Genomic DNA, 27,082 nt, shown 5'->3' with positions numbered 1-27,082 from the left:
GAGCTTGGGGTGTATCTGCCGCTCTTCAGCCTCTGCGGGGACTTTTCCGGCATCGCGTGGGGCTGCAGCCGCCCGTCCCGTGCCATGGGAAAAGGACGGTGATGATGCTCCCTCTATAGCTGGGAATCTGCGTGTGCACGTTGTCGTCGGCTGGACTAGCGCGGAGGCTCGCGAACTCCGGCTCCGGGGTGCGAATCGGTGAAGTCTCCCGGTTGCGAGGACGCCGGGGGACGCTCTCCGTCGCCGCCGTGTTTACTCCGAGCGCCGCTGCCGCCTTTGGCTCCCTCGCTAGGTCCCGGCGTTTGTTTCTGTCCGTTGGGAATCGCTGGAGCCAGTGCGTGCGCCTGCTTTTCTGTGGCTGCCGAGGCGATTGCGGTAGCGTGGCCGCGGGGGTGAAAACAGTCAAATATACAGATGAGCTTCTTCCTCCAAACTGTACGCACCGGGAAAGCGTGTAAAACTGTATGTTTTGCCATAAAATCTGGCAGGCCCCACACTGTACCGTTGCAAGCGCCTGTTTTTAAGGTGTAGGCTCAACCCGATGACTGCGCCGCTATCTGCGGATTCGGCTGTATTCTCCCACATCCTGCTCTTGGCGCAGGCTTGTAATCGGGTTTCTTGCCTTTAGCCCTCTGACGACGGTTTCGATCGTTTCCTCTGATTTTATGCCGGCTGTAAACAACACAAAAAAGAGCCCGGCTGAATCAGACGGTCGAAGCAGCGCGTCACGGGTTACAAAGGCACCACCCGCTGCCAAGCGCTTGGGCGAAATCCCACCTCATGGCTTCGGTTCTTGACCTCGCATCTGTGAATCGGCTCCGGTCGTTTCTTTAACGCCGACCCGTCCCGGGCAGCGCAGCGCGGTGCCAGGGCGGCCGCCGGAGAACAAGCGGGTTCTGTTCGGCTCCGCGGGCCGTCGGGTTGCGTAGCCGAGCTCGGCGCGCAGGGCTGCGGGGATGGTGCCCTCCTGGCCCGTCTACCCCTGAGAGAGACCTCAGACCTCCTGCCTTTTTGTCCGTGGAAACCTTCGCGGCACGGGGGGGGCTCTTGCGGGGAGGGGGATGCGTCGGAGGAAGCGCCGGCTGCAAATATTTGGGTGAATCACAAAATTACGTGCCTGCTCAAACAAAGAGGAAGTGTGCCGTTTCCTGCGTGCCCGTGGCTCAGTCGCTCTTACAGCTCTTAATCTGAATACATATATATACATATATTTTGTTCTTAACTGAAAATATTGCAAATCATGGCTTTGGGGTGAAGAAAAGCCAGTCTTGGTTACTGACGCTTATCAACGCTTATATTCCTGTGCCACATCACTGGAAGGGGGGTTTTCACCAGATCATCATGCAACTGCGGATTCGTAGCCCTAAAACCAGATCCAGTCTGTCCACAGGGGGTGGTTTTGGCTTGCAAAACAGGGCTACGAGTTTGGAGTAAAACTGTATCGGTCATGGGGAGACCTTAACCCTAACCCCGACTGTTTCCGTTTCTGCCAGCAGCCTGGAATAGTGTCCCCTTTCAAACGAGTCTTCCTGAAGGGTGAGAAGGGTCGGGATAAAAAGGCCCAGGAGAAGGTTACGGAAAGACGACCTCTTCATACCGTCGTGGTGTCCCTGCCTGATCGCGTCGAACCAGACATACTGTTGAATGACTACATCGAAAAGGAAGTGAAGGTAACTTCTGCCTGTCCGGGACTGGGATGTCTCCTTCTCCTCCACGTTCCTCCTCTTAGGGCTCAGGGGTGTTTAGCTACATCACTGCAAAAGAGCTTCCCCAACATTTTTTTCTACTAAAGGTATAGAAATCCCGTCCTAAATTCACTGGAAAAGGTCATTGCTCTTTTCTGAGTGAGTGCGTTTTCCCCAACCAGCAAGGGCCTGGTACTGAGGTGTGCGTACGGCTGGAAAATACGGCTCCTTCCCTTTACTTTCCCCCCCTTGCGATGCCGCAGCTCCCTGCCGCTGTGCGGAGGGTGTTGCCGAACAGTGCGGCGCTGTTGCCATCATCTTAGCCTGCCCCGGGGCTTCCCGTTCGTGTCAGAAGCTAGATGAAACTGTCGGGGGCTCCCTGGGCTTTCTGACCTGCTGCTGCGGTTTTCTATCCCTCTCTGTCTCCGCCAGCGACTTTGCTGTTGATAAATGACTTTTCTCCGCAGTTTCTGGAGAACAGGCTCTGTGTGTGGTTTTCTGCTTCCTGATTTCATCCCCTTTCAGGTATCGGTCTTAAAGAAATGCGCTCAGCCGTTCTTGTTGCTTTAGCTCCTGTAACACGTGTTGTGATGCAGCCTGTAGGAAAGATGCTGCATAGAGTCGCTGTCTAATCCCGCAGGCCTAATCCAAAGGGAGTGAATACTCGCTGGTAACTGCAGAAGCTGAGTGGACGATGCAGCTATGCGTAAGCTCCGGATTCATGGCATCTCCCTTCAGCTAGCGGTGGGAATAGATGGATATAGGTGTAGCGTTAGGCCTACTTAAAAGCATGAGAGATCTTGCGTTTTGAGGTGCTATCTAGCAGCTTTTTAAAGAGGGCCTTAGGGCACCAGCCGTTTGGCAGTGCCCTTTGCACCGAGTCGATGGTGGTCCTTCTCCCGGTAGCTAACGTGTTTGGGGCCCTGCTTAGCGTGCGTGTCACGTGGTAACGGTTTGGTTCTTCTCTCCCAGTATTTAGGCCAACTAACGTCCATCCCAGGGTACCTGAATCCCTCCAGCCGCACTGAAATCCTGCATTTGATAGATAATGCAAAGGTGAGTGCTCAGCCCTTCGGACGCCTGTTGAATGAATCGCCGTAGTTCTCCCAGCAGTGTCGTCTTTATCTAAGATATATATGCAGCCCCGTGGAGGCGGGAGGCTGCTCTGAAGACAAAAAGGCTTGTGGAGCTTCTCCAGGGCTAGGTCCTGTCTGACTGATGTCCTCCCTGGTGAACAGCCAGCGCTCTGTTATCTGGGGCAGCGGAGGGCTGGGGTCCCCTGGGCAACGGGAAAATCCAGGCATCCCCCACGCTGCCGGAGCTGGGAAATGAGGGGTGCAATGCAGAGAGATGTGTGGGATAACCCAGAAAATCTATAGGAACAAGCGGGGCGTACAGCGTAGGCCCCGCTGGGCCTGCCTGCCTGCCACAGGGCAGCTTGGGTGTCTCTGAGCTGCCTCCTAGTTGTGGGAGGGTGTTTTAGATCTAGAAGAGCTTCTCAGGGAGCTGCCTGCATCCGGGGTTATAGACCCTGCTGGACTGAGCTGGCTTCATACCCATCCCTTCGTCTTCATCGGTTAACTGAAGGTCGTGGGTTTTTACCGTTATCAGGAAGCCCCAGAAAGCATGACATATGAGTAGATGAAGGGGTGGGAGAGGAAGATTCTCCTCCTTCTGAGAAGAGGGCCTCCTCCCTGTTACCTGACAGTTAGCAGAGGGGAAACGGTTCAGGCTTTTAATGGAAATGTCTTTGTTTTAGAGAGCGCATCAGCTCCCGGGGCAGCTGACTCAAGAACATGACGCTGTGATCAGTCTGTCTGCCTACAACATCAAGCTGGTGTGGAGGGATGGAGAAGACCTCATCCTCAGGGTCCCCATCCATGACATCGCATCCGTTTCCTACATCCGGGATGACTCCTCTCACTTGGTAGTGCTGAAAACAGGTAGGTTGTGGCCAGCGTGGGCAGGCTGTAGCTGTGTGTTTTGGGGCTGTGTAAATGAGAGCTAGGTCCTGCTCTCCTTGGCTTTCAGGGCTTGGGTGATGGTTGGCACTGTGGTGTTGAGAACCAGCGATGGTGGCAAGGGGGTATTTTGAGACAGGAGGTGGTGCTTGGGGGATTGGCGTGTAGGTTTTAAAAAGGAGGTGACTGCGTTGCTGCGGGGCCGTTGGGGAACAGAGCCCTGTAGCAGCTAATACTGTGTTTAGGGCAGCAGCTGACTTGGCCGACTTGATGTTAGATGAGAAGAGAGGAGAATAATTGTTGCCCCTTCTCCTGCCTTGGGTTGTTTCAGTCCATTCTTTGCTAGAACACCTTATTAACTCCTTGTGTATGGACTGGGGAAGGACTGGGCTTTACGTGCGTTTCCCAAGAGTGCAGTGACTCGCAAAAGTAAGATCATGCTGGGAAAGACGAAGGGGTGCTGGCGCTGGGCCAGGTGTTCGGCTGTGTCTGGAGATGAAGTGCAGGCCCATGTTTGGCTTAGAAATTCCAGCCGTGCTCCTGCGCTCCAGCAACTGTCAAACCCCGAATGAGAGCTATCGTTTAGACTCTTATGGAAGTCTGATCTTAAAGTGCGATAGTTAATTCTGCCTTTACTGTACTGCTCCAGTCCGTGGGGTCCTCTGTGGATGTCCCATCACCTTCCTTGGACAGGGAAGGCAAGGAGAGCAGATAAAGACAGCTCTGCTAGCATGGTCACCCCAGGAGCCTGACCTGTCCTGCTCTTTGCAACACCGCACCCTTGGACTGGTTGGCTGGAGGAGTTCATATCTGTGTTGGGTGTTTAAATGCCCGCATCGAATAACTGTGATGACCCCCAGCACTTCGGACGCGCAAACGCAGGTGGTTGGGTGACTGCGACATGGGATGTTGCTGCTTCTGAACTGAGCCGTTGTCTTGGGCCGTGACACACTCTGGGCTTGTTGCCCGTGATTGCATTTCTTTTGCGTTTGTGACAGGCTGAGGGTGGCCATGCAGTGAGTTACCCAAGGCCAGCTGATGAGCGGTAACTTGTGAGGGGCCTTGCGGTCCTCTCTCTGTTCCCTCAGATTGCAGGGATGAACTGGAAAGAGTGGTCGTTCGCTAGGGCACGTGACAAAGGCTTCAACTGCTTGGACTTGACAGAGGTGGGAAAGGTGTCTTAGGGAGACACTTGCGCCCAGGCAACCTGGGGAGTTAGAGGAAGGGCAGGAGGGCGGCACTTGGTTGTGGGTCTCCTGTAGAAACTTGAGAGGGCTTGGGAATCTGTCCCCAGCAGCTCTGCCTGTGTTAAACTTCAGTCGTTTTCTGGCTGGAGTGTTTGGGGAAGGCTGAGCTTCTTAGAGGATGTGATGGCAGAGACTCGTTGGATTATAAACCCTGTGACAGCAGAGGACAGTCTATAGAATAACTGAGTAACTGACTTGCAAGGTTGTAATTCTGTTGACGGATTTTTGTGGCTGTCTAAGCCGTGGAAACGAAGCCAGCGATTTATGAAGTTGTCAGAAACCTTCTCTAAATTATAGCCTCTTAATTCAAACGCTTTGGCCTTATGCAGCATTCGGGTGGAGTTCCTGGGCTCCTCAGAGCTCCAGGGTGTTTTCTTCCGGCCGTGGGATCGAGTGCTCTCCTGTTCTGGGGGCTGTGCTGTTCCCCGCGAGCCGAACCTCCCTAAAGCTTTACCGCGCTCCAGCCTGTCCCCTGTGCTCTGCCCCTTGCCCTCGGGCAGCCTCGGTGGCTGGGGCAGACCGGGACGCCCCGTCTCCGGCCCAGCTGCCGGGCTGATGGGACAGGAGCGCTGCCCGCAGCTGTGGGCCGTGCTGCTGGACATGGCCTGCCCCGGCCTCCCTTCCCGCTGAACGCTTCTGCCGGCTGGGAAATCCTGCGGGAAGCAGCAGCAGAGCAGCGTGGGGACAAGGACAGCGAGGCCTCCAGCCTGGTGGGACAGAGGAGCTATAACCCAAACGGTGGCTGCCAGGAGAAGTGAGGTCGGGGTGAGACTCCCTGCTTGGCTTAGGCAACCCCGATGAACATGCTTTGCTGTAGCCACCCTCTGAGCTGCAAGGATTTAGGAACCACCTCAAGCCGTGTCCAGCATCTCTGGGCTTCTGAGTGGTTGTCCCCTGCGTGCCGAGCCTGGCCCGAGAGCACTGCCAAGGTCATGGTGCCGCACAGCGCGAGGGTGCAGCCGCGGAGTCCCAGCTTGCCAGGCGCTGGGCGGAGGACAGCAAGCAAGGAAAGCAGCTGAGGGAGGAACGAACGTTACGGGAACAGTGCTCGTTTTCCCCCTCGCCGCCTGTCCCTGTGCGATTCCGTTCACCTGACAAGCTGGGCTTTCAGTGCGCAGAAACCTCTTGAGCTGGGGTCCAGCCCGGGCCTGCGAAGGAATTATATCATGTCAGCGTGACGCGGCCGCGCAGCCGCTCTGCTGGGCAGGTACAAAAGCAGCTTTGTGCACGCTGGCTGGGAGCTGTTAGCGCTGCTCCAGGCTGTTCGGAAGGCAGCTCGGCGTGCTAGGATGCATTTCTGTTTTCTCCCCCGCCTCAGCCTTTCCATGACGACTTCTCTGTTTCTCAGCTCAGGACCCTGGGATCTCCCCGAGCCAGAGCCTTTGTGCCGAAAGCTCCAAAGCACTTACTTCGGGCTCGCTGTCCGAGAGTGGAGTAGTACCTGTTGAAGCTTGTTGCTTGGTGGTCCTGGCTACGGAGAACAAAGTAAGACTCAAACGCTCAATTAACTCCCTGTCCCACGTTGAGGTTGCATCCAGAGTCACCCAGGAATTGCAGTGATGGGATGAATGGGATTGCAGGGAAGTTTTTGGCCCTTAGTCTGGGGTGGCCACAACCTCTTAGGTTGACAGTGGAATACCACGAGCCCCAGGCTGGCCTCTCTCATGACTGACAACTAGCACGCTCTGATCTTCACCTCACCAAGTGTCCCCTCTCTCACATGACCAGAAGCATACCTGGCTGCAGGTTGTGTGACAGACCTAGGTCCAGTCATGACAAGGAGGGTCTGGGATATGAGGCAGGAGGCAAGCCATGCACTGCTAGGACAGCTCTTGTGGGCCCTGACCTCGGGGAGAGGAGGTAAGTCAGAGCTGGCCTGCAGCCCCTTGCTTGGATGCCTGTGGTGGAAGTGTCCGTTGCATCCGGAGATTTTGATCTCTGCCTGTGTGCTCCCATTTCCACAGCAGGAGCCCTTTACCTTAAGGGTGGAGTTTTGCGCTCTTCGTTTTCAGTTTTATTATCTGTAGCACTCTCTGGGGTGACCGCAGCTATTTGGGATGTAGGTTATAACGGAACAAACGGGGCAAAGCAGCTACAGTCCCAGGGAACTGAGCCAAGGAAGGAGAATAGGACAGAGCATGGATGTGAAATCTTGATATTATTTAATAGTTGTGGGTTGATTGTTCAGACGACGGAGCGTCTGATCTCCTGTTGCCTCAGACTGCTCGGTGGAAGAGAGCTGAGGTGGTTCTTGGCATTGTGGAAGGGTGATGAGGAGTGACATGTTTCGCAAGCTCATCTTCTTCTCTAGCACTGAGGAAAACCACCTGGGGCAAAGGGGCAGAGTTAGCTAACCAGGCTGCCGTGAAGTCGTGGCGTGGGGAAGCTGGCAGCAGGCACCGAGACACCAGACCTAGTCACCCTGCAGGTAGGGCAGTGTCCCAGGTCTTGGACGAGTGGGTTCCCTTTCATCGCTGGAGAGACAACAGCCTAATAAATGCCAAGTACCCTGCTGTCCCGTGTGGCGTGTCCACTTCGGAGAGCTGAAGAGAAAGGCCGTTGCGTTGACATCAAGCCCTTTCTTTGCTCCCTCCCCAGGTGACTGCAGAGGAGCTGTGCTCACTTCTCAGCCAAGTCTTCCAGATCGTTTACACTGAGTCCACCATAGACTTCTTAGATAGAGCAATATTTGATGGGGCGTCCACGCCGACGCGGCACATGTCCTTACACAGCGGTAAGTCCGTGCTCTTTCTGTTTGCCTGTTTCTTACCTGAGCCTCTCCTGCCTGGGAGTCTTTCCCAGCCGCACCCATGCCCGTTGCCTCTCTTCCTGCCACCCTCCGAAAGGAAATCCAGTCAGAATCAGCCTGGCCCAGCCTGGTGGCTTCCCCCCCTGCAGGGTCATCTCTGTATTGATTATCAGCCGTGATGCGTCTCCAGTGGCATCAGCTCTGGCCCCGCACGGGACCTTCATTTCTAGTGAGTCCTGCTCTAGTGAAGGTTGGGAGAGGCCAAGATAGTGCAAGGCTTTGAGAAAAGTCCCTCCTCCTCTGCTTTAATTGCGTGTGAGGTAGAACGGTGCAAAGGAGATCTCCTGCCTGGAGATGTTTCCCCAGCAGGGCTATGGGAAGCTTGAAGACTTTAGATTTGGTAGGTCTGTCCTTTTCCTCCGTACCCTTTGCCTTTCTCTATTCATACTGGATGGAAGCAGTTAATAAAACGGTGCTTTGTCCCTTTGCAGTTGGGCATCTCTGCTGAGTCTCTCTGTAACCAGCCCTGACACAGCGTTGTTCCCTCTTCCAGCACCATCTCAGCCCCAGTCCTGCAGTCTCTTTTTTGTTCCAGCTATGAATGCTGAGTCAGAAATCCGTGCGTGCGTAGGTCACAGGCTAGGAAAAGCGCTGCGTTTCTGCTTCTCAAACTTTATGTCTTGAATATCTTCCTTGCAGATGACTCTTCTACAAAAGCGGACGTTAAGGAACCTTACGAAGGAGAAGGCGGTTTGTAAGTTGAGAGCGAACACTGTATACTGTGATAGCTTGGCGCTTATGGGTAACACCTTATTCATACAGCCTCACTGCCAGGTTTAAAATGGGAACTGCTGCAGTCGGCACTTTGGAAAGCTTCTGATCAGCTTGGCTGAAACATCTGACAGCATTATTTCTGTCTGCGCACGGTACCATGGCCTCTGCTTCCTCAGCATCCTCTGCTGCATTGTTCTGTTACCACAGTTTTCCAGGGAAGCTCATATATATGTGTTCAGTCCCACGCATCACCAGGAGCGGGGTTGTGACTTTCACAAAACCGGTTTGCCACTTTTGGTGGAATCCAGCTAGGGTTTGGAGAAATGTTTTCACTATCTTTTTCCAAAACCCATTATTTTGGAAACATTTTCCCTCCCGAATCAGAGTGAACGGTGAAAATGTTGAGAGCGTTTGTGGACTGAGAACCTGGCACACAAACCAGTTGTTTCAAGTTGATTGACGTTTCTTTGAGAATTTCAAATTTAGAAGCATCAAAATAAGGTATTTTGAGATTTCTTTCCCCCAAAAATTTCTGAGGAAGCAACTGGAGGGAATCTTTTCCCGCGTAAGGCTTCATTTTCAGCAAATCACAAAACTAATACGGTGAAACTCCCCTAGTTGTATTTCAATCCTTCATACGCCCTCTGGAATGGAAGGCTGCAACTGAGGGCAGCCTTTACCGCAGTGAGAGCGTGACTGCGCGTGACCCCGCGTGACCGCTCTTCCAGGCTCTCCGGTGCTGTGATCAGCAGTGGCTGCGATGCAGGTGCTGCCTGAGGAGCTCTGCATGGCTCACGATCTGTTTACCTTTCAGTTCCTTTCCAGACACCTCGGAGGCAGGTGACAACTCCCCCTCTTCTTTCTCGACACAACAGTCTCCTCACATTAAAACAGTCAGTGAGAGTGAGCTCAGCACCACAGCGACAGAGCTGCTCCAGGACTACATGATGACGGTAGGGTGTCCTCAAGGCAGCGCCTGGTCACAGGAAAGGGTGGAGGGGGTCTTCTTCTCTCTAGGATGTTCGAGAGGGAACATGCTTGTGCTTTTGGCAGAGACTGAGCGCCATGCTGGCTCCGACTGCTTCCAGCCAGCGTTGTCTGGGCCCTGCAGGTGATTTGGGTTTGTCGTCTCCTCTTGTATAAGGTGTGTCCATGTTGGCGTAGGAACTGTAGCATCTCATCCTCCTCCTTTTCGGACAAATTCTGCTTGGAGCCCCCATGGGAGCCGAACGCGGGCTGTCACTGTTCTCTTGCAGGACCACCCGCACCCCGTTATCCCCTCTCGCTGCGTTAGGGCATGTCGCACCGCACGCGGTGCTCGAGGTCTGTCGCTCTGTGAGTTACAGACTCTGCATGTACTCATAGCTTGTCCCAGTTTGAAAGCTGCCGGCTCAGTAGTGGGTTGCACCAGCCTGTCCTGCTTTCCGTTGGGGCGAGCTGGTTGATTACCGCGGCTTGCTGGCGGTTGACTCTTGTCAAATAGCAATAAATCGAGTTGCCATAAACCCAGCTCCCAGGCTTCCCGTGATCTCTTCCCCCTCCATTTTCATCAGAGTTGAAAGAATGCTCCTAAAAATCAGTGATATTATTTGCAACGTTCTTCTCTTCCTCAGCTACGAACGAAACTCTCTTCCCAAGAGATCCAGCAGTTTGCGATGCTCCTGCATGAGTATCGCAATGGGGCTTCGATACATGAGTTCTGCATCAACTTGAAGCAGCTCTACGGGGACAGTAGGAAGTTCCTGCTCTTAGGTGAGTTTCAGCTGCCATGGATTCGTCATGGATAACAAACCAGAGGGTGAGAGCCAGCCTCAGTCTGCTCCCGACCCCTCGGCAGGGCGGGAAGTGCCTGGTGCTGATCTCGCTAGGGCATGGGCCTCTCACAAGGGCGCTCTGAGCTGATGCAAGGTTGTGAAGGGCAGGGGGTGAAAGGTGCAAAGATTGCTTGGCCTCCTGCACTTGAGGTGTAGCCAAGCAAGGAGGAATACCTTGATTCGTCTCTCCTTGGAGACCCCCCGCTTCCTGAGGGCAGTTCAGTCCCTCTAGCTCAAGCCCCCATCTCAGGGTGGCTCGAATCATCCCTTGAGATCCCAATCTCTCCCAACTGACTGCAGAGGGAGCCGAGACACATGGCTTTTATGTGGCGAGAGGTAATGAGATAGATTGTCCTCTCTTTGTGTCTCGCTTCGCTTGCGTCTGCGTCTCGCCTACTGATCGTCTTCAGGGTTCAGGATGAGCTCCACAGCTCCTGAAACAGTCGGCAAGGTGTGACATTCCGTGCTGCACTCGGTGGCCGTGCGGGACTGTGCACAACAGCGGGATTCAGAGGGTCCCTGCAGGTCCTGGTCCTTGACCGAACGCTGAGGTGACACCGGACAGTTCTGGTGTCAGACACGTCGTTCACGCGGGTGTGTTTAAGAGGGTGCCCCTGGGGCCTGCGTTCTCCGGAAACGACTTTGCAGTCCTGGAGGGAAGGTTTGCACCCAAATGGTCCTGTGCAGGGTCAGCAGCCGGACACGCCGGCGCTGTTACCTGGGAGGAGAACAGCGCCGTTTCCCTTCCCGCAGCCGAAAGGAGGCTGCCAGCCTCGGAGGCTCTTCAGGTCCCTCCTGCCTCGAATCCCCCGTTTTGGTTTTGTCTTTAATGATCCGAAATAACGAGCCTTTGAAGGCCCGCCTCAACGCAGTGCTGTTGTTTCACGCTCCCCTCCCCAGCCATCTGCCCTGCTTGCTGCTTCGTTAACGCCGTTTAGCCTCACGGCACCTTGCAGCTCAGATGATACCGTGCGACCGCATCGTGGCCTCAGCACGCTTGCCTCTATCGTTCAGGAACGCGCCTGGGAAGCGGGATATAAAGTCGACTCTGCTCATGCGGAGCAAAGGAAGTGGAGGAATCTCCCCTTCCGCAGAGCTGGTTCTGGGAATCGGGAGGCCTTCTCCTTCCCCACGTTTCGCTGGGGCGTCTGGCACCTGCAGCCAGGCTGGAAGGCAGGTGCCTCCGCTTATTAAGTTTTGGAGAGCACATGAGTTTCGTACCACCTTGCTGAGCGAGGGTGAAGGAGATTTTTGCTCTTCCAGAGCCTGGCACCCGCCTGTCTGTAGTTACATCTCTCCCCTTGCGATATTTTCTCAGTGGCAGGCGCCAAGGTGTTTGCGTGTCCTCTGCCCCCTGGCCCAGCAGCTGGGGGCCACCAGCGAGCCCCCCCCTGGAGTTCCTCAGCCCAGGAGGTCAGGTCGGACAATCTCACAGCCCCATCTGGGCTGGAAATCTCGATAACCGAATGCTGCTTCCTCCTGCTCTGGTCCTGGCCGGACCACCGAGGGTGCGGGTTTGTGGCTGAGTCCCTCAGGGACCTTCTGTCAGTTCGGGTCCCCTCGGCGTCCCTGCCTGGCACGCGACGAGCTGCTCGGCCTGAGCTCCGGAGCGCTCCGCGAGGCAGAGCCCAAGCGTTTCCGCACGTCGGAGAAGGCCAGGCCGCATGGGCTAGCGGATATCAGCCGCGGCAGGGCTGGGTGCGCCGAGCCCAGCGCCGCGGGCGAGCCTGCTCCGTGGCCGGGCTGGCAGCCACCGACGTACCCGGAGAGCAGGGGGATCTCGAGCTTGACCTTGTGTCTCCGCTATAGAGGCTTCTAACCCTACATCTAATTACAAAGACAAATGAGTTAGTTAGTTACTTTAACTCAAAGACTAATTAGCGGTGCAACAAGAAGCCGCCCCACCACCAAGCACGTGGTGGTGGGCTCCGCAAGAGAAACGTGCTCCGGGAACTGGGACGTTTCATCCCACTTGTATTAGCTCTCATCATCATGGAGGACCTTGCTTCTGCGATGTTTGTCCCAGTGACCTTGTCGGGCTGTTGGATTTAGAGTAGCTTCCAAGCAACAGCCGTTAGCCCGGCCCTGCCGGCCGCGGCGGTGGAGCCTCGCCGGCGCGGTGCCGGCTCGGATCCCTGCCGTGAGACGCCGGCTTGCGCTGGGGTGGCAAGAGGGAGACGGATGTTCTTGAAACCACCCTGCCTGTTCGCCTTTGGGTGCCTTAATCGCGTGCTGCAGTAATAAGCTCAGCGATACGCTTCAGTGACGAAGCAGCAGACAATCCTGAGCTCTGGAAATCCTGCTTTAGCCCCCCTTCCGTCATGACTTGTCTGCAGCCCATACGTGGGCAGCGCCTGCGCTTCTCAGGGGGTGTAAATGTGATGGGTGGCCACGAGCTGGTGGCCCCAAAAGCGCTACCGGCCTGCCCCGAGTGGCCCGGGTCTGCCCGAAATGGGCTTCTCCGCTGAGCTCCGTGTGAGCGCTGCGGCCGGTTTCCTTACGAACAGCTCTGCTGACGCAGGTGTCCGTGAGTCAGTGATTCCTCATGGACGGCTGAGCTAATCGGCACGGCCGGAGGAGGTGACAGCCGGAGGGAAGAGCCTAGCGCAAAGCAAGACGGTCAGTCACACCGTGAAATTCAGTTCGGCCCTGAAGGTTGTGGCCTGAACTGTCCGGGTGTAGCGGGGAGCTGTAGGTGAAACCCTGCCATCTCGCTGCGTGGTGGAGCAGAGGGAGGACAGCGCGTTTTTTTTGGCGGGGGAGGTTTCAGCCTGCCTCGATAGCCGGGTGCTGCTGAGGGGATCGGGGTGTGCTAACTGGAGCCGTCACCTAAAACAGGTCATCTTCAGAAGCGCACGGTGCAGCAGGGCTGGAGGAACCCTTTGCCTGGGAAGCAGAGCTGCTCCATAGGGTCCCGGCGTGCTCCGTGGCAGCGTGCTCCTTTGGGTGTTGCATCAGGTCTAACAGGGAGCTTTGCTCTGGTGGAAGGTGCTTCAAACCGCTGGGGCAAGACTCACAGGCCATTGATGGACGAAACAGCTCCGCTTAGGTTCAGCATGGAAACATTCCCCAGAATTTAACGCAGCTGAACAAATGCCCTTTAAAATAAGTTCTGACCTCCCTGAACGTCCCCCTGCAGACAGGCCGGTGTCGAGAGCGCTGCCGCGTTGCCGGCTGACATGCGTGAGGTGGCTAACGTTCTCCTCCTTGTGTTTTCTTTCCCGGGAAGGCCTTCGACCCTTCATTCCTGAGAAGGACAGTCAACACTTTGAGAACTTCCTCGAAACCATCGGGGTGAAAGATGGCCGCGGCATTATCACAGACAGTTTTGGGAGGTACAGGCGGACTCTGAGCACAACCTCCAATTCGACGACCAACGGAAACGGAGCTGCCGGGAGCTCGGATGACCAGTCTGTGCCCTCGGAAGAAGATGAGTGGGACCGAATGATCTCGCACATCAGCAACGATATCGAAGCCCTCGGATGCAGCATGGACCGCGATTCCTCTTGAGAGCAAGCAGGGGGGAGGAAGGATGAGGCAGCTCCCTGCCGGAGCGGGCTCGGTCCAGCTCCCTTCCACCCTCTTGGGAAGAGACTGCAGCAGGGTTTGCGCCTGTCTTCCTGACCTTCATTCTGGGAGAGGGTTTTTCCGGGATGGATCAGGATGCAATTACTCTCCCATCCTTGTCAACGGCTTCGCTGGCCCACGTGCCCGTTTGCAGGCGCCCGGGGACCCTCTTACTGTGAAGGCGCGCGGGTGCGCATCCGTGAGCGAGCACGCTGCGGAAGAGGAGCCCGGAGCCGGGCGAGGGAGCCGGCCTTCCCCGGCTCACTTTAGGCGCTGCCGCGGGCTCGGAGCGAGGCTGCGGAGAGCTTCGCCCGGAGACCCCCCCACCTGGTTTTAGAGTTTTGCACACGACAGCCCCGTTGGAACCGCTCTCCTGCTCCTCCCCGTGCCGGGTTTCGAATGAAGTTTACCGCAATGTGAATTTATTTAAACCTCTCGGCGACGCTGCCGAAACGTTTGGGCTCCGAACCCGAAGGTGACCTGGGGAACGCCGGTCCCCGGCACAGCTCCGGTGCCGCCTGAGCTCCCTGCACCCCCCTGCAAGCACAAGGACGTGCCCAGCACGGCTCCCTCCGGGCAGCTCCAGGCGGGGGGATCCCAGATCCTTCCCACTGCCATCCCGATCCCCCCTTGGCGATCTCCAGCGCCGCGAGGTGCCGAGCACCTCCCCCCAAACCGACGCTAGCACCTCCGCTTCCCGAGGAGCACCTGGCGGGACGGGAAGGGGCTCGGACACGTGGGAGCAGACGCGCTCCTGCGCTCAGGGTTGCCGGTGCCCGGCTCGCTCCCGGGGGGGCTCAGCTCGCCTTCCCGGATTAAGAGGCGAGACGGGAGCGAGCCGCCCCCAGGCCGCGCTCGGGGAAGCTCGCAGCGGTTTTGGGGGGGGGGGGGGGGTGCTATAGAGAACGCTGTACATGTTGTATATATTTTACCTGCGGTTATAAATACACACCTATTTTTTTAAGCTGTATTCCTTGCCGTAGCAGCGCTCCTGGAGCCCCGGAAGCCGGGAAGAAGGGGCATCGCCGGCCACCGCGGGAGGGACCTGGGGGGGGGGGGGGTGTCACCGGCTCGCTTTCCGCAGCGCCCGGCCCAAATGCTCGCTCAGCGGTTTTTTGGGAAGGATCCGGCCTCCCCGTGCACAGTCCCCTGCGCTCGGTGCTGCTCCGGGGCTTTTCCGCTGCGCCTGGGTCCCCCTCGCTGTGCCATCGCGGGGGCGGCCAGTGCCACCGCCACCCTCGGCTCCGCCGGCCTGACCCCGGCCCCCCCCCCCCCCCCCCCCCCCCCGTTTACATTACGAGCTGCATGTGGCATATTCATCCTGGTGCTTTTTTGGGGGGGGGGGGGGCCCAAAGCGCTGCAAGGAGCCAACCCGGAGCCAGGAGTCTTCCCCCCCCTTTCCCAGGGGGGGCTGGATCTCCCCCAGACAGCAAAATGGGGGGGGGGGGGGCTGCTACAGCCCCAGGGCTTGTTACTATTACTTTTTTTTTTTTCCTCTTTTTTTTTAAAAAAAACAGCTCACAACCTAGCGGTACAATACTGACTCCAGCAAGGCCCTCCCCCCCCCCCAACAAGCTCCAGCCTGGAGCATTTATCTGGAACCGGCATTAGTTTGAGTTCTTAGTGCCTTTTTATACATCTGCAGATCAACAACAAAACATGCACATGTGTGTATATATATATATATAAAAAGTAGGTGCATGTGTATATATATATGTATACACACACACACTGAAGTTGAGTCATGGGAGACTTAGAAAATTTGGAAAAAAAACCCTATTTTTGAAACGATTGTATAAGGAGATCTATAAAACAGAAGCCGTAACAGTATTTTTTTAATACTTCGTTCACGGGGGGAAAAAAAAAAAAAAACGTGACTTAACGCCGCGAAGGACTCTCGACCGGTGCTTCGGCCAGAGCGGTTCCTCCCGGCCCGGCCCGACCCGGCCCGGCGCCCCCGCGTTCCCAGGCCGTTTCCCGTTCCTTCGGGGCGTTTTGTATGTATGCTTTCTGTACGGAGTATTTGTTACCGGTAAATATAAATTCTGCACCCGACGCTGGTTCGTCTCGTTCATCAAGCCGCTCCCCCCCCCCGCCTTACACCTCGTGTCCCCCCCCCAAAACCCACTTTTGGGCATCAAATGCAGCAGCAAGATGCTCCATGTTACCCCCCCCCGCAACCCCTCCGAGATGTTTTCACCCGTCACCCCGGCCCTGAGCGGAGACGGAGGCGGTGTGCGATCCAAGTGATACATGAGGCCGTTTATTGAGCGTTACAGACGCGGACTAGGAGTAGTTGCGGGTCTAGAGTACGGATACCGGGTGGAGAAGGAGTAACTGTTTATCTATACAAGGAGGGAGGGGAGGGAAAAAAACCACCGGAGACGCCGCTCGGCCGGTCGCTACATGGTCAGCTCCTGCGGGAGAGAGCACAGGGATGGGTGAGGACCCCCCCCGTCCTCAGCACCCTGAGGTTGCATCTCCAGGGTCAAGCACCTGCAGTTGGGCAGGGGGAGAAGGTCCCCCTCGTTTCGAGCCGCAGCCTCCTCTGCCTCGGTTTCCCCTCAGCGGGGGAGGCGAGCGGGGCCGGGGGGGTCTTCCCGGAGCGCGGACACTCACCATGATGGCGTTGACGATGTCGTTGTTGTTGTGCCTGAGCGCCCGCACGGCTTTGGGGCGCGAGACGTTGGCCTGAGCCATGACCAGCTCGATGTCCCTCACCTCCAGCCCCGTCTCATCCACCTGCAGGAAGGGCGAACGAGGGGACACTGTTGTCACCCCTTGCGACACTCACCAGCCCCATGGCCAGCTTGGAGGATCCTCTTGACCCTTGTCCACCCAGCCAGGCCCCACATCCCAGAGCCACCCTGCTCCCGGGTGCTGGGACCCACCTCTTCCTCCTCCTCACTCTCCTCCTTGATGGTGAGGGTGGGGGCCGTCTCCGTGATCAGTGGCGAGTGCTCCATGGGCACCTTGAACTTCTCCGCCGCAGCCTTGTGCACTTGCTGCGACAGGTCCTCGATCTGCGGGGACAGGAGGGTCACATGCTGGTCCCCCCATGGGCCACCCGCCCTGGAGACCTGCCCCACGTCCCTGCCTCACCTTGGCTTCCCCAAAGACGATGTAGATGTCAGACGCGGGGCTCTTGAAGACGTCGGGCTTGGTGATGACGAAGAGGATGTTCTTGGACTTGCGGATGGTGATGCGGGTGACGCCGTGGATCTGCCTCAGGCCCAGCTTGGACATGGCCTGGGAGGACACACGGCCGGGTGAGCACGGCCCCGAGCAGCACCGTCCCCCGGCCCTGCTGGCATCCCCGAGCTTGTTGGCTTGGCCATTGGATGGCCATCGCCGGCCGAGGAGGTTCTCCAGCCCCCCCAGGACAACATAGGAACCAGCTCCTAGAGACGTGGGGCAAGGCTGGTCCCCAGGGGTGGCCAGGTTGGACTGACTCCCTCTAGCTTGTCCCCCACCTTGATACACCATTGCTCCCCAGGGTCATCACCCAGCAGGGACGCCCGAGTTGGGACAACACCAGCCCTTGGTCTCCCCACAAGCCACATCCCCATCCCTGGCGCGGTGACGCCGAGCTGGCCCCGGGAACCCATCCAAGAGCCCCAGCCGTGATTCCGGAGCGGGGACCTGCCGCCTCCCTCCCGGGAGCCCTTCAAACCACCCCGGGGGGCTGCCCAGCGCCAGAGGGCTTTAAGCAGGACTAATCCCCGCAGCCGGCGACAAATAAGCCTGACTTAAGAGCCCCTAATCCTCCCGGGCAGGGCTGCATCCCCTCCGTGCCCTCGGGGAGGCCACCCTCGCCACGACCAGGTGCCCCACGGGATGGACACGGGGCTCCGGCCGTCCCCAAACCACCGCGGACCCGATAGCCCGGCTCCTCCTCCTCCTCCTCCTCTCCCACCCACCTTCCTGGCCTTCTTCTCGCTGCGGCTCTGCTTCGCTTTGCTTAGGCTCTCCTCGCCGGCGCCCATCGAGTGGGTGAGCTGGGCCTGCGAGCGACCGAGCGCGGGTCACCGCCCGCCGCCGGCATCCCGGCTCCGAGCAGCCGGCGGCAGCGGAGGCTCCGCGCCGCTCCGGCTTCCCCCCTCCACCACCATCTCCAGGTCTCACCTGGGTTTGGGTTGGCCGCGGCTCCGAGATGTCGGGTTCCTCCAGCTCCGGGATGGACTCGTCGTTGCTCTCCGAGTCGTTGCAAGATCCTGCGGGAGCCACGCGGGAACCGTAACCCGCTTGGCGCGGGCACACGCATCCCCCTCAGGATACTCATCCCAAAAAAACCCCCCCCTCCAACCGCTCACCTTTATGGTTGGCCTCGCACCTCCGCGGCGCCGGGGGCTTCTTGTCCTCGAGCAGGGCGATGCCGGCGGCTTCCCGCAGGTGCTCGATCTCGGCGCAGCGGTACGGCAGCTCCGCCTCGCTGGAGGAGCTCGACTCGGATTGCACGGAGCCGCGGGCTGCCCGGCGGCCCTCGGCCGACGCCGCTTCCTTGCTCCGCGGAGCTTTGCCGCCCGGCTGCTGCTTCCGGCCCCGCGGGTCTCCGGCGCCGGGAGCTTTGGCTTTGCGCGGCGCCGGCGGCGAGGGCTCGGGAACCGCGGGGCGAAGGGCGGCTGGGAGGTCGCGGGATCCTCCGTTACCGTCGAGGTGCTTCCGGGAACCCGGCGGGATCGACGGCGACGGTGGCTCCTCCGGCCGCGCGCTCGCGGCATCCGGGGGGCCGCGGAGCCGCTCCGGGCAGGGGGGCGGCGAGCGCAGCGGAGGCACTTGGATGAGTTTGGAGAGTGGCAGGCAGGGGGCTGCCGGCGGCGGGCCGGGTGCCAAGGCCTCGGCGGCTGCTCCGGGAAAAGCTGCCAGAGCGGGAGCCGGCTCGGCCAGGTCCCGGGGAGCCGCCGGCGGCTCCGGGGGTGCCGCCTCCTCCGTGGGTGCCGGAGAGTCCGGCCGGGGGGCAGCAGCAGGGCTTGGGCATGGCTCTGGAGATGGCGAGCGACAGCGGGCATCCAAAGGATCCGGAGAGCCCGGGGGCAGGATATCCGTCTCCGTGGGGCTCGGAAGAGCCTCTCCACCTTCGGCAGCATCCGAGGGGCCGGCAGCGGCATCCGGAGCGTGCTGAGCACCAGGCGCTGCCGTCCCCTCCTCTTCCTCGCCGTCCTCCCGCCCGCATGGTGCCGCAGGCTCGGCGCCGGGGCTCGAGGGCGGTGTGGATCCGCTCTCCGCCGGGATAGCGGTGGGGATGCCTACGGCAGCCGGGAACGCGGCTGCCGTGGGGGTCTCCTCCACCTCCGGCGTCGCGGGGCGAGGAGGCGCCTCCGCTAACGGGAGAGTCGGGCAGGCGCTTTCCACTGGGGCTTGCTCCAGCGCGACATCCAGGCGCTCCGGGGATGCCAGGCGCTCCGGGAACGGCGGGACATCCAAGCGCTCCGGGGACAGCGGGACATCCGGATCTTTGGGTCGAAGGGCAGCGCCGCCGGCAGCGGGCGGCTGGGCCGCCTCGAGCGGGGCAGCCGGCACCGGGACAGCTCCGGCGGCGTTCCCGGGGCCGCTCTCCGGAGAGGCGGCCCTGCCTCGGAGCCGCGCCGCCGCCAGCTCGCCGAAGGAGCCCTGCAGCATGGCGGCGACCTGCTGCCGATCCCGGAGGCGCCGCGAAGCCGGAGGCGGCCGGCGGCTCTCCAAAAAGGCACCGGGTGGTTGGAGCAGTTCGAGGGGGGCCGGCGGGGCGGCAACGGCGGCGGGTGTCCGTGGCGGCGATCCCACGTAGACTTCCCGCTCGGAGGCGGTGAAACGCGGCCGCTGGGGCGCCGGAGCCCGCGGGCGCTGCCGGGCTGCCTCCTCCTCCTCATCCTCATCGGAGGAGGATGAGGAGGAGCGGGACCGGGGGCTCGGCGGCTCGCCGGCCTCGGGGGCAGCGGAGAAGCCGGAGTCGGCGCGGAGGCAGGACCGCGAGGTGTCCGGCTGCTCCAGCAATGAGTCCTCGGATGAAGCGGCCGCATCCCGCTCCTCCTGCGCGTCGCCGAGCCCGGCTGCCGCCGGCGTCCGCCTGCCCTCCAGGTCTTCGCTGGGAAGGTCTTCACCCGGAGCGGTGTCCAGCTCGCTAGCTGCTCCCGGCACGGAGCCCTCCGGCAGCCCGTCCGAGAGCCGGTCGCCATCGGAGCTGCCGAGTGATGCCGCGGGATCCGAAGGCGCCGGCTCCTCCTCAGCAGCGCGGTCAGGACCATCCTCACTGGGGGGCGTCACGGATGCATCCTCCTCCTCCTCCTCTTCCTCCGTGGTGCTGGAGGCGTCAGTGGGAATGGAGGTGCCGGAGGCATCAGTGGGGACAGTGGCTCCCTCCGGCTCGGCCGGGGCGCTCTCCTCCGGGCCGGGCTCTTTGGTGTCTCCGGGGCACGGAGCCGGGGGCTCCGGGGAGCTGCTCCTCGCTGCTGGCTCTGCGCAGAGCCCTGGCGCGCTCGTCACATCGGTCTCGGTCTCCTCCGGCAGCTCGGTGGGGACAGGGGGCTCCTGGGGGTGACGCAGCTCCGGCTCTGCTGCGGCATCCTCTGGCATCCCGGCATCTTCCGGCATCCCAGTGTCCCGCAGCTCCCCAGCATCCTCCAGCATCCTGGCATCTTCCGGTGTTGTAGTGTCCCACAGCTCCCTGGTATCCTCCAGCATCCCGGCATCTTCCGGTGTTGTAGTGTCCCACAGCTCCCTGGCATCCTCCAGCATCCCGGCATCTTCCGGTGTTGCAGTGTCCCGCGGTGTCCCGGCATCCTCTGGCGTTGCAGTGTCCTGCAGCTCCTTGGCATCCTCCGGCATCCTGGCATCCACCAGCATCCCAGTGTCCTGCAGTGTCCCAGCATCCTCTGGCGTCGTGGTGTCCTGCAGCTCCTCGGCATCCTCTGGCATCCTGGCATCCACCAGCATCCCAGTGTCCTGCAGTGTCCCGGCATCCTCCGGCATTCCAGTGTCCTGTGGCTTTGCAGCATCCTCTGGCGTCCTGGCATCTACCAGCATCTCAGTGTCCTGCAGTGTTCCATCATCCTCCGGCATTCCAGTATCCCGGGGCTTTGCAGCATCCTCCAGCATCCTGGCATCTACCAGCATCCCAGTGTCCTGCAGTGTCCCGGCATCCTCTGGTGTCGCAGTGTCCTGCAGCTCCCCGGCACCCTTTGGTGTCGCAGTGTCCACCAGCATCCCAGTGTCCTGCAGTGTCCCGGCATCCTCTGGTGTTCCAGTGTCCCGTGGCTTTGCGGCATCCTCCGGCATCTTGGCATCTACCAGCATCTCAGTGTCCTGCAGTGTCCCGGCATCCTCCGGCATTCTAGTGTCCCACAGCTCCCCAGCATCCTCTGGCATCCTGGTATCCACCAGTGTCTCAGTGTCCCGTGGCTCCCTGGCATCCTCCAGCATCCCAGCATCCTCCGGCGTCGCAATGTCCCGCAACTCTCCGGTATCCTCCGGCATCCCGGCATCCTCCAGTGTTGCTGCGTCCTGCGATGTCCCGGCATCCTCCAGCATCCCGGCATCCTCCAGCTCCTCTTCCTCGGAGGTGCAGGTGAGGAAGCACTCGGCAGCCGGCTTACCGGGTGCCTCCGCGGCGGCTTCTCCGGAGGGGACCAGGATGCAGCCGCCCAGGGCCAGGCCGGCATCACCTGGCACCGGCGAGTGCAGCTCCGCTGCCTTCGGCAGGATGCCGACGCCAGCACCCTGCTCCGGGCGCTCGTCCTCCTCCGGCATTGCCAATCCCGGCAGGGGAGACGCGGCATCTCGCTCGGCGAGCTCTTCCTCGCCGGCGTCTTCCTCGCCTGGCGCTGCGGGTGTCCCAGGGCCGTGGGGCGACGGAGGCGCCGCTGCCGCATCCTCCTCCTCCTCCTCTTCCTCATCCAGGGTGGCGGCGCCATCCAGGCGGAGCTCGACGCCGCCGGCAGCCGGCAGCGCGTGGCGCTCGGCGCCGTAGAGCCGCTCGTCCTCGGTGCCTCCGTAGGAAGCCGAGTCGGAGGAGGCCGAGGTGTCGTCGCGGTAGGCGAAAGCCTCGTCCGCCCCCTCGGCCACGGAGCTCTCCGAGAGGGAGCGCAGGAAGGAGGCCGAGGCGCTGTCCTCCTCTTCCTCCTCCTCCTCTTCCTCCTCCTCCTCGACGGCGGTGGAGGAGGCGGGGGGGCCGAGGGCGATCTCCACGGCTTCGGCCTCGAAGAGCAGGCTGCCGCGGAAAGGCAGCAGCGCCGCCGGCACCATGCCGGCTTCGGCGGCTCCCAGGAGCCGGGCGAGCAGCGGAGCCGCGCCGGGACCTCCCGGCTCCCACTCGTCCTCCTCCTCCTCCGGCGTCGCCTGCCCTTCGCCATCCTCCTCCTCCTCCTCGGGCAGGGCGAAGGGGGCCACGTCGCCGTCGTCGCCATCCTCATCCTCGGGGCAGGGGGCGAAGGGCTCGCCGGGCGCCGGCTCGCCGTCGGCCACCAGGTTGGGCGAGCAGGAGGGCGAGGTGCTGGCGGTGCCCGAGGACGCCCAGCTGCCGCCCTCGGCCGTCATGTAGGAGCCCGAGGGCGAGGTGGGCGGCGAGCCGGGGCCTTCGCTCGCCCCCTCCTCTTCCTCCTCCTCCTCCTCCTCCTCTTCCTCCTCCTCCTCGCAGCTCGCTGCCGCCTTGAGCCGGGCGAAGGCCGCCTTGACGGGCGTCGAGGGCGCCGTGAAGAAGAGGTCGGGCTCCACCACCGCGGCGGCGGCGGTGGTGGTGGTGGTGGGACGGCGCGTCTCCTCGCCCATGACGATGCGGGTGTCCAGCGGGGCGGCGGCGGGTGGCACCCGGCGCGTTTTGCTAGGGGACGGCGGCGGCGGCAGCGGGCAGCGCTCGGCCAGGGCGGGGGCGGCCCCGGTGCTGCCCCCACCGCTGCCACCGCCACCGCTGCCACCACCACCACCACCACCACCGGCGGCGTCGCAGCTGGCCCCCTCGGGCTGGGGCCGGTCCTCCTTCTCGGCCGGCATGGCGGCGGCGGCGGCTGCGGAGAGAGCGGAGAGCTGCCGTCAGAGGCCCCCCGGGGATTCGGCTCATCGGTGCGCTGAGCTGCACGTTCTCAGCCCCACCGCTGCCCGGCCCCTGGGGATTCGGCAGCACCCTGCGCTCATTGGTGCACTGAGCGGCGCGTTCTCAGCCCCAGCACTGCTGAGCCCCCCCCCCCCTGGCCCCCCCCCCCCCAGGGACCCGGCTGCGCCTTGTGCTCAGAGGTGTGCTGAGCTGGGCGTTCTCAGCCTCACCACTGTGCAGTCTCCCTGCCCGGCCCCAGGGACTCGGCAGCACCCTGCTCTCATCACTGCACTGAGCTGGGCGTTCTCAGCCCCAGCACTGCTGAGCCCCCCCTGTCCCGCCCCAGGGACCCCAGCAGCGCCCTGTGCTCAGGGGTGTGCTGAGCTGCACGTTCTCAGCCCCACCGCTGCGCAGCCCCCCCCTGCCCGGCCCCAGGGACTCGGCAGCACCCTGTGCTCAGCAGTGCGCCGAGCTGGGCGTTCTCAGCCCCACCGCTGCCTGGCCCCCCCTGCCCGGCCCCAGGGACTTGGCAGGCAGCAGCACCCTGCGCTCATTGGTGTGCTGAGCTGCGCGTTCTCAGCCCCATCGCTGCCCAGCCCCCCCCGCCTGGCCCCAGGGACTCGGCAGCACCCTGTGCTCAGCGGTGCACTGAGCTGGGCGTTCTCAGCCCCACCGCTGCCCAGCCCCAGGGACTCAGCAGCACCCTGCGCTCATCAGTGCACTAAGCTGCACGTTCTCAGCCCCACCACTGCCCGGCCTCAGGGATTTGGCAGCACCCTGCGCTCATCGGTGTGCTGAGCTGGGCGTTCTCAGCCCCACCACTGCCCGGCCTCCGGGGATTCGGCGGCACCCTGCACTCATTGGTGCACCGAGCTGAGCGTTCTCAGCCCCACTGCTGCCCGGCCCCGGGGACCCGGCGGCACCCTGTGCTCATCGGTGCACCGAGCCCCGCGTTCTCAGCCCCAGCACTGCTGAGCTCCCCCTGCTCCCCCCCCCCCCAGGGACCCAGCAGCGCCCTGTGCTCAGAGATGTGCTGAGCTGCACGTTCTCAGCCCCACTGCTGCGCAGCCCCCCCCTGCCAAGACCCAGGGACTCGGCAGCACCCTGCTCTCATCACTGCACTGAGCTGGGCGTTCTCAGCCCCACTGCTACCCAGCCCCCCTGCCTGGCCCCAGGGACTCGGCAGCACCCTGTGCTCAGCGATGCACCGAGCTGGGCGTTCTCAGCCCCACCGCTGCTGAGCTCCACCCTGCCCAGCCCGGGGACCAGCAGCACCCTGTGCTCAGCAGTGCACTGAGTTGCACATTCTTGGCACCACCGCTGCTGAGCCCCCCCCCCCCCGCCCAGCCCCAGGGACCTGGCAGCACCCTGCACTCATTGGTGTGCTGAGCTGCGCGTTCTCAGCTCCACCACTGCCCAGTCCCGGGGACTCAGCAGCGCCCTGTGCTCATCACTGTGCTGAGCTAGGCGTTCTCAGCCCCACCGCTGCCCAGCCCCCTTGCCTGGCCCCGGCAGCACCCTGCGCTCAGCAATGCGCCGAGCTGGGCGTTCTCAGCCCCACCGCTGTGCAGCCCCAGGGACTCAGCAACACCCTGCGCTCAGCGGTGCACCGAGCTGGGCGTTCTCAGCCCCACTGCAGCCAAGCCCCCCCCCCCCCCAGGGGACTCAGCAGACCGCAGCAACCCGCTCTCATCAGTGTGCTGAGCTGGGTGTTCTCAGCCCCAGCGCTGCCCAACCCCCCCCCTGCACAGCCCCAGGGACTCAGCAGGCAGCAGCACCCCACACTCATCAGTGCACCGAGTTGCACGTTCTCAGCCCCCCCCCCAAAAAAAGCCCCATTACCTGGGGCTGGCAGCAGGTCCATGGGGGGCTCAGCTGCCACCAGGACCCAGCTCCACCACGAAGCCCAGCACGGGCCCCCCACGCGGCCCCACGGGGCTTTATATAGGGGCGAGGGGGGGGGGGGCGGGGTGAAGCCGCAAAGGCTTCTGGGAGGAGGGGGCGGGGCCCACGGCAGGGATTTAAGGGGGCAGCGGTGCCCCCCCCCCCCCTCACCCAAGCCAGGTGGAAGGAGGGAAAAGGGTGGGAAATGCCCCCAAATTGCAGCACCTGGAGCTGCCTCGTTCTCCTGCACTTGCTTTTCGGGGTGTTTCCCTGGCTCCCCCCCTCCGGGCTGGCTGCGGTTCCCACTCTGGGGGGGCTGGTGCTTGTGGGGGGGGGGGTTAAACCCCCCTTTCCCCTAGTGCGATTTTGGGGGAGCACCGGGATGGGGGTGGGGGGAGCATCGCCGCAGGGAGCCGGGGCATCCGGAGCCCGGCAGTGCCGACATCACCTTAACTCTGCCCCCGGGTCCCCAGTGTCACCCGCACCCCCTCCAGGGCCAGGCGACTCCCCTAAACCCCTTGCTGCTTGGGGAAGGGGGGGTGTCCCGGCCCCCCCCCCCCCAACCAGGGGACGGAGCAGGGATCCCGCGGCCTTGCCGGCACAACCCCAGGCCGTGACCCCCCTTTTCGGCGGAGGTTGTGGAGCCCCAGCACCGGCTCCCCGGGGGGGGGGGGAGCTTCCCCCCCCCCCCCTCCACCGGGATGCCGCGGGGTGACCTTGGGCCTCCTGCGCGCTGCCTCCGTTTCCCCAGGCTGGGCGCGGGGTGAGGGGCAGCACGGGGGGGGGGGGGGGCAGCCACCCCCTGGCCCGGCCTTGGTGGGGGGGGGGGCGGCGGTGCTGAGTCAGCCTGTTCCCCCCCCCCCCAACACACACACACACACACCGGGGCCTGGTGCCTCGGTTGCCTCTTCCCAGCGAGGGGGGGGGGACGGGGGGACAGCGGGGCCCTGCGGGGTTGGGGGTGCAAGGGCGGGGGGGGGGGTCCCCAAAGTCACCTCCGGGCGCGGAGGAGCGGGAAGCGCTCGGCCTCCCGCAGCATCCATGCCGCATCCCCCACGGCCGCATCCCTGCATCCCGCATCCCTGCATCCCGCATCGCTGCATCCCCCCATCGCTGCATCCCCCCGCGGCTGCATCCCCGCACCCCGCACCCCGCACTCACCGGCGGCGGAGCACGGCAGCGGCAGCGGCAGCGGCGGCGGCGGCGGCCCCGCGGCCGGAGCGGCCTCGCCGGGCATCGGGGCGCGGCGGGGCCCGGCGGCGGCGGCGGCGGCGGCGGCGGCGGCGCTGGCGGCTGCGCCGGGCGCGGCAGAGCATTAGCGCGGCTGCGGCTGCGGCGGGGGGGCCCGGCGCGGCCGCTCCGGCAGCCCCGTCATCCTCGATGATGTCAGCAGGGTGGTGTTTTTTTTTTTTTTTTCCCGTTTTCCCCCCCCCCTCCTTGTTTTTTTTTTTTTTAATCCCCCCCCCCCGTGTCCCCCCCCCCCCCGCCGGAGGGAAGCGGGGTTTGCGCCAGGCACTGCGGTGCTGCCGCCGAGCGCCGCCCCGGGCAGCCGCAGCGGCCGGGGGGGGGGGGGGGGGAAAGAGGGGGGGAGGGGGAGGGGGGGGCGCTGCCTCAGTTTCCCCCCCACCCGTGTGCGTGGGGGGGGAGGGCAGCGATCGCGGCGCCGAGGCGGCCCCGTTCCTCCCCCCCCCCCCCCCAATATCGCGGTCGGGGCGGCGCAGGGGGGATGCGGGGAGGTCGGTCCCCCGCCGGTGTCGCCATGGGAACGGCCCTTCGCCTCCTCTCGTCGCCATGGAGACGGCGAGGAGGATGGGGCCGGTTCCCCGGCAACCCGGGGTGGGGTGTTTGGGGGGGGGGGCGAGGGGGCTGGTGCCCCCCCCTCCCCTCCCCACTGGGCCAGAGAAGGGGGGACGGGTCCCCAATGGACGGGTGGATGGATGGACAGATAGAAGGGTGGATGGGGGGATGGAGGCATGGACGGATGGTCAGATGCATGGAAGGACAGATGGATGGATGGATGGATGGATGGACAGGCAGATGCATGGAAGGACAGATGGGTGGTTGGACGGGTGGACGGACTGCTAGATGGACAGATGCATGGACAGATGCATGGAAGGATGGATGGGTGGTTGGACAGGCAGACGGACTGCTAGATGGACAGATGCATGGACAGATGCATGGAAGGACAGATGGGTGGCTGGATGGGTGGATGCACTGCTAGATGGACAGATGCATGGAAGGACGGATGGGTGGTTGGACGGGTAGACAGACTGCTAGATGGACAGACCGATGGATGGGAGGACAGATGGACGGCTCCTTGGGTGGGGGGAAAGAGGGAAATGCCCCGCAGGCACCAGTCTCCCATGGGACGCTCCATCCCAGCCAAGGACAGGCCGG

At 62.0% G+C, this 27,082-nt stretch overlaps 2 protein-coding genes across 4 annotated transcripts in view; one reads left to right on the top strand and one right to left on the bottom strand.

The window, feature by feature from the left end:
• Positions 1-14,761, top strand: part of CCM2 (CCM2 scaffold protein) — a 48,000-nt gene extending 33,239 nt beyond the window's left edge. For 2 of the 3 annotated variants that reach the window (XM_067292076.1, XM_067292077.1), the window contains exons 2-10: positions 1,497-1,670; positions 2,658-2,741; positions 3,445-3,628; positions 6,242-6,378; positions 7,492-7,627; positions 8,342-8,396; positions 9,231-9,369; positions 10,030-10,168; positions 13,460-14,761. In XM_067292076.1, the coding sequence (XP_067148177.1) occupies positions 1,497-1,670; positions 2,658-2,741; positions 3,445-3,628; positions 6,242-6,378; positions 7,492-7,627; positions 8,342-8,396; positions 9,231-9,369; positions 10,030-10,168; positions 13,460-13,740 (1,329 nt within the window). In that variant the 3' untranslated portion in view covers positions 13,741-14,761. Of the gene's footprint in view, positions 1-1,493; positions 1,671-2,657; positions 2,742-3,444; positions 3,629-6,241; positions 6,379-7,491; positions 7,628-8,341; positions 8,397-9,230; positions 9,370-10,029; positions 10,169-13,459 lie in introns of all 3 variants that reach the window. The other variant, XM_067292075.1, reaches the window with a different exon arrangement.
• Positions 14,762-16,033: 1,272 nt separating this feature from the next.
• On the bottom strand, positions 16,034-22,761 carry LOC106491456 (NAC-alpha domain-containing protein 1-like). The gene is made up of 7 exons (XM_067292226.1): positions 18,111-22,761; positions 17,923-18,011; positions 17,718-17,801; positions 16,900-17,046; positions 16,689-16,820; positions 16,417-16,539; positions 16,034-16,214 (listed from the first exon to the last, which is right to left on the bottom strand). The coding sequence occupies exons 1-7, from the start codon at positions 22,759-22,761 to the stop codon at positions 16,200-16,202; spliced, it is 5,241 nt and encodes a 1,746-aa protein (XP_067148327.1). The 3' UTR covers positions 16,034-16,199.
• Between the last annotated feature and the right edge of the window lie 4,321 nt (positions 22,762-27,082).

The sequence above is a fragment of the Apteryx mantelli genome, chromosome 2, assembly GCF_036417845.1.
Source record: "Apteryx mantelli isolate bAptMan1 chromosome 2, bAptMan1.hap1, whole genome shotgun sequence".
NCBI classification, from domain to species: domain Eukaryota; kingdom Metazoa; phylum Chordata; class Aves; order Apterygiformes; family Apterygidae; genus Apteryx; species Apteryx mantelli.
The sequence above is the reverse complement of the archived record's forward strand: the minus strand, read 5'-3'. Positions and strand labels throughout refer to the sequence as shown.

Bases quoted from the DNA above. Each gene is read 5' to 3' on its own strand.
- LOC106491456 (XM_067292226.1), bottom strand. From the start codon at position 22,761: ATGCCGGCCGAGAAGGAGGACCGGCCCCAGCCCGAGGGGGCCAGCTGC. The intron at 16,821-16,899 runs GTGAGGCAGGGA...CTGTCCCCGCAG, and splicing joins TCGTCTTTGGGGAAGCCAAG to ATCGAGGACCTGTCGCAGCA. The intron at 16,540-16,688 runs GTGGGTCCCAGC...CCCTTCCTGCAG, and splicing joins AGAGTGAGGAGGAGGAAGAG to GTGGATGAGACGGGGCTGGA.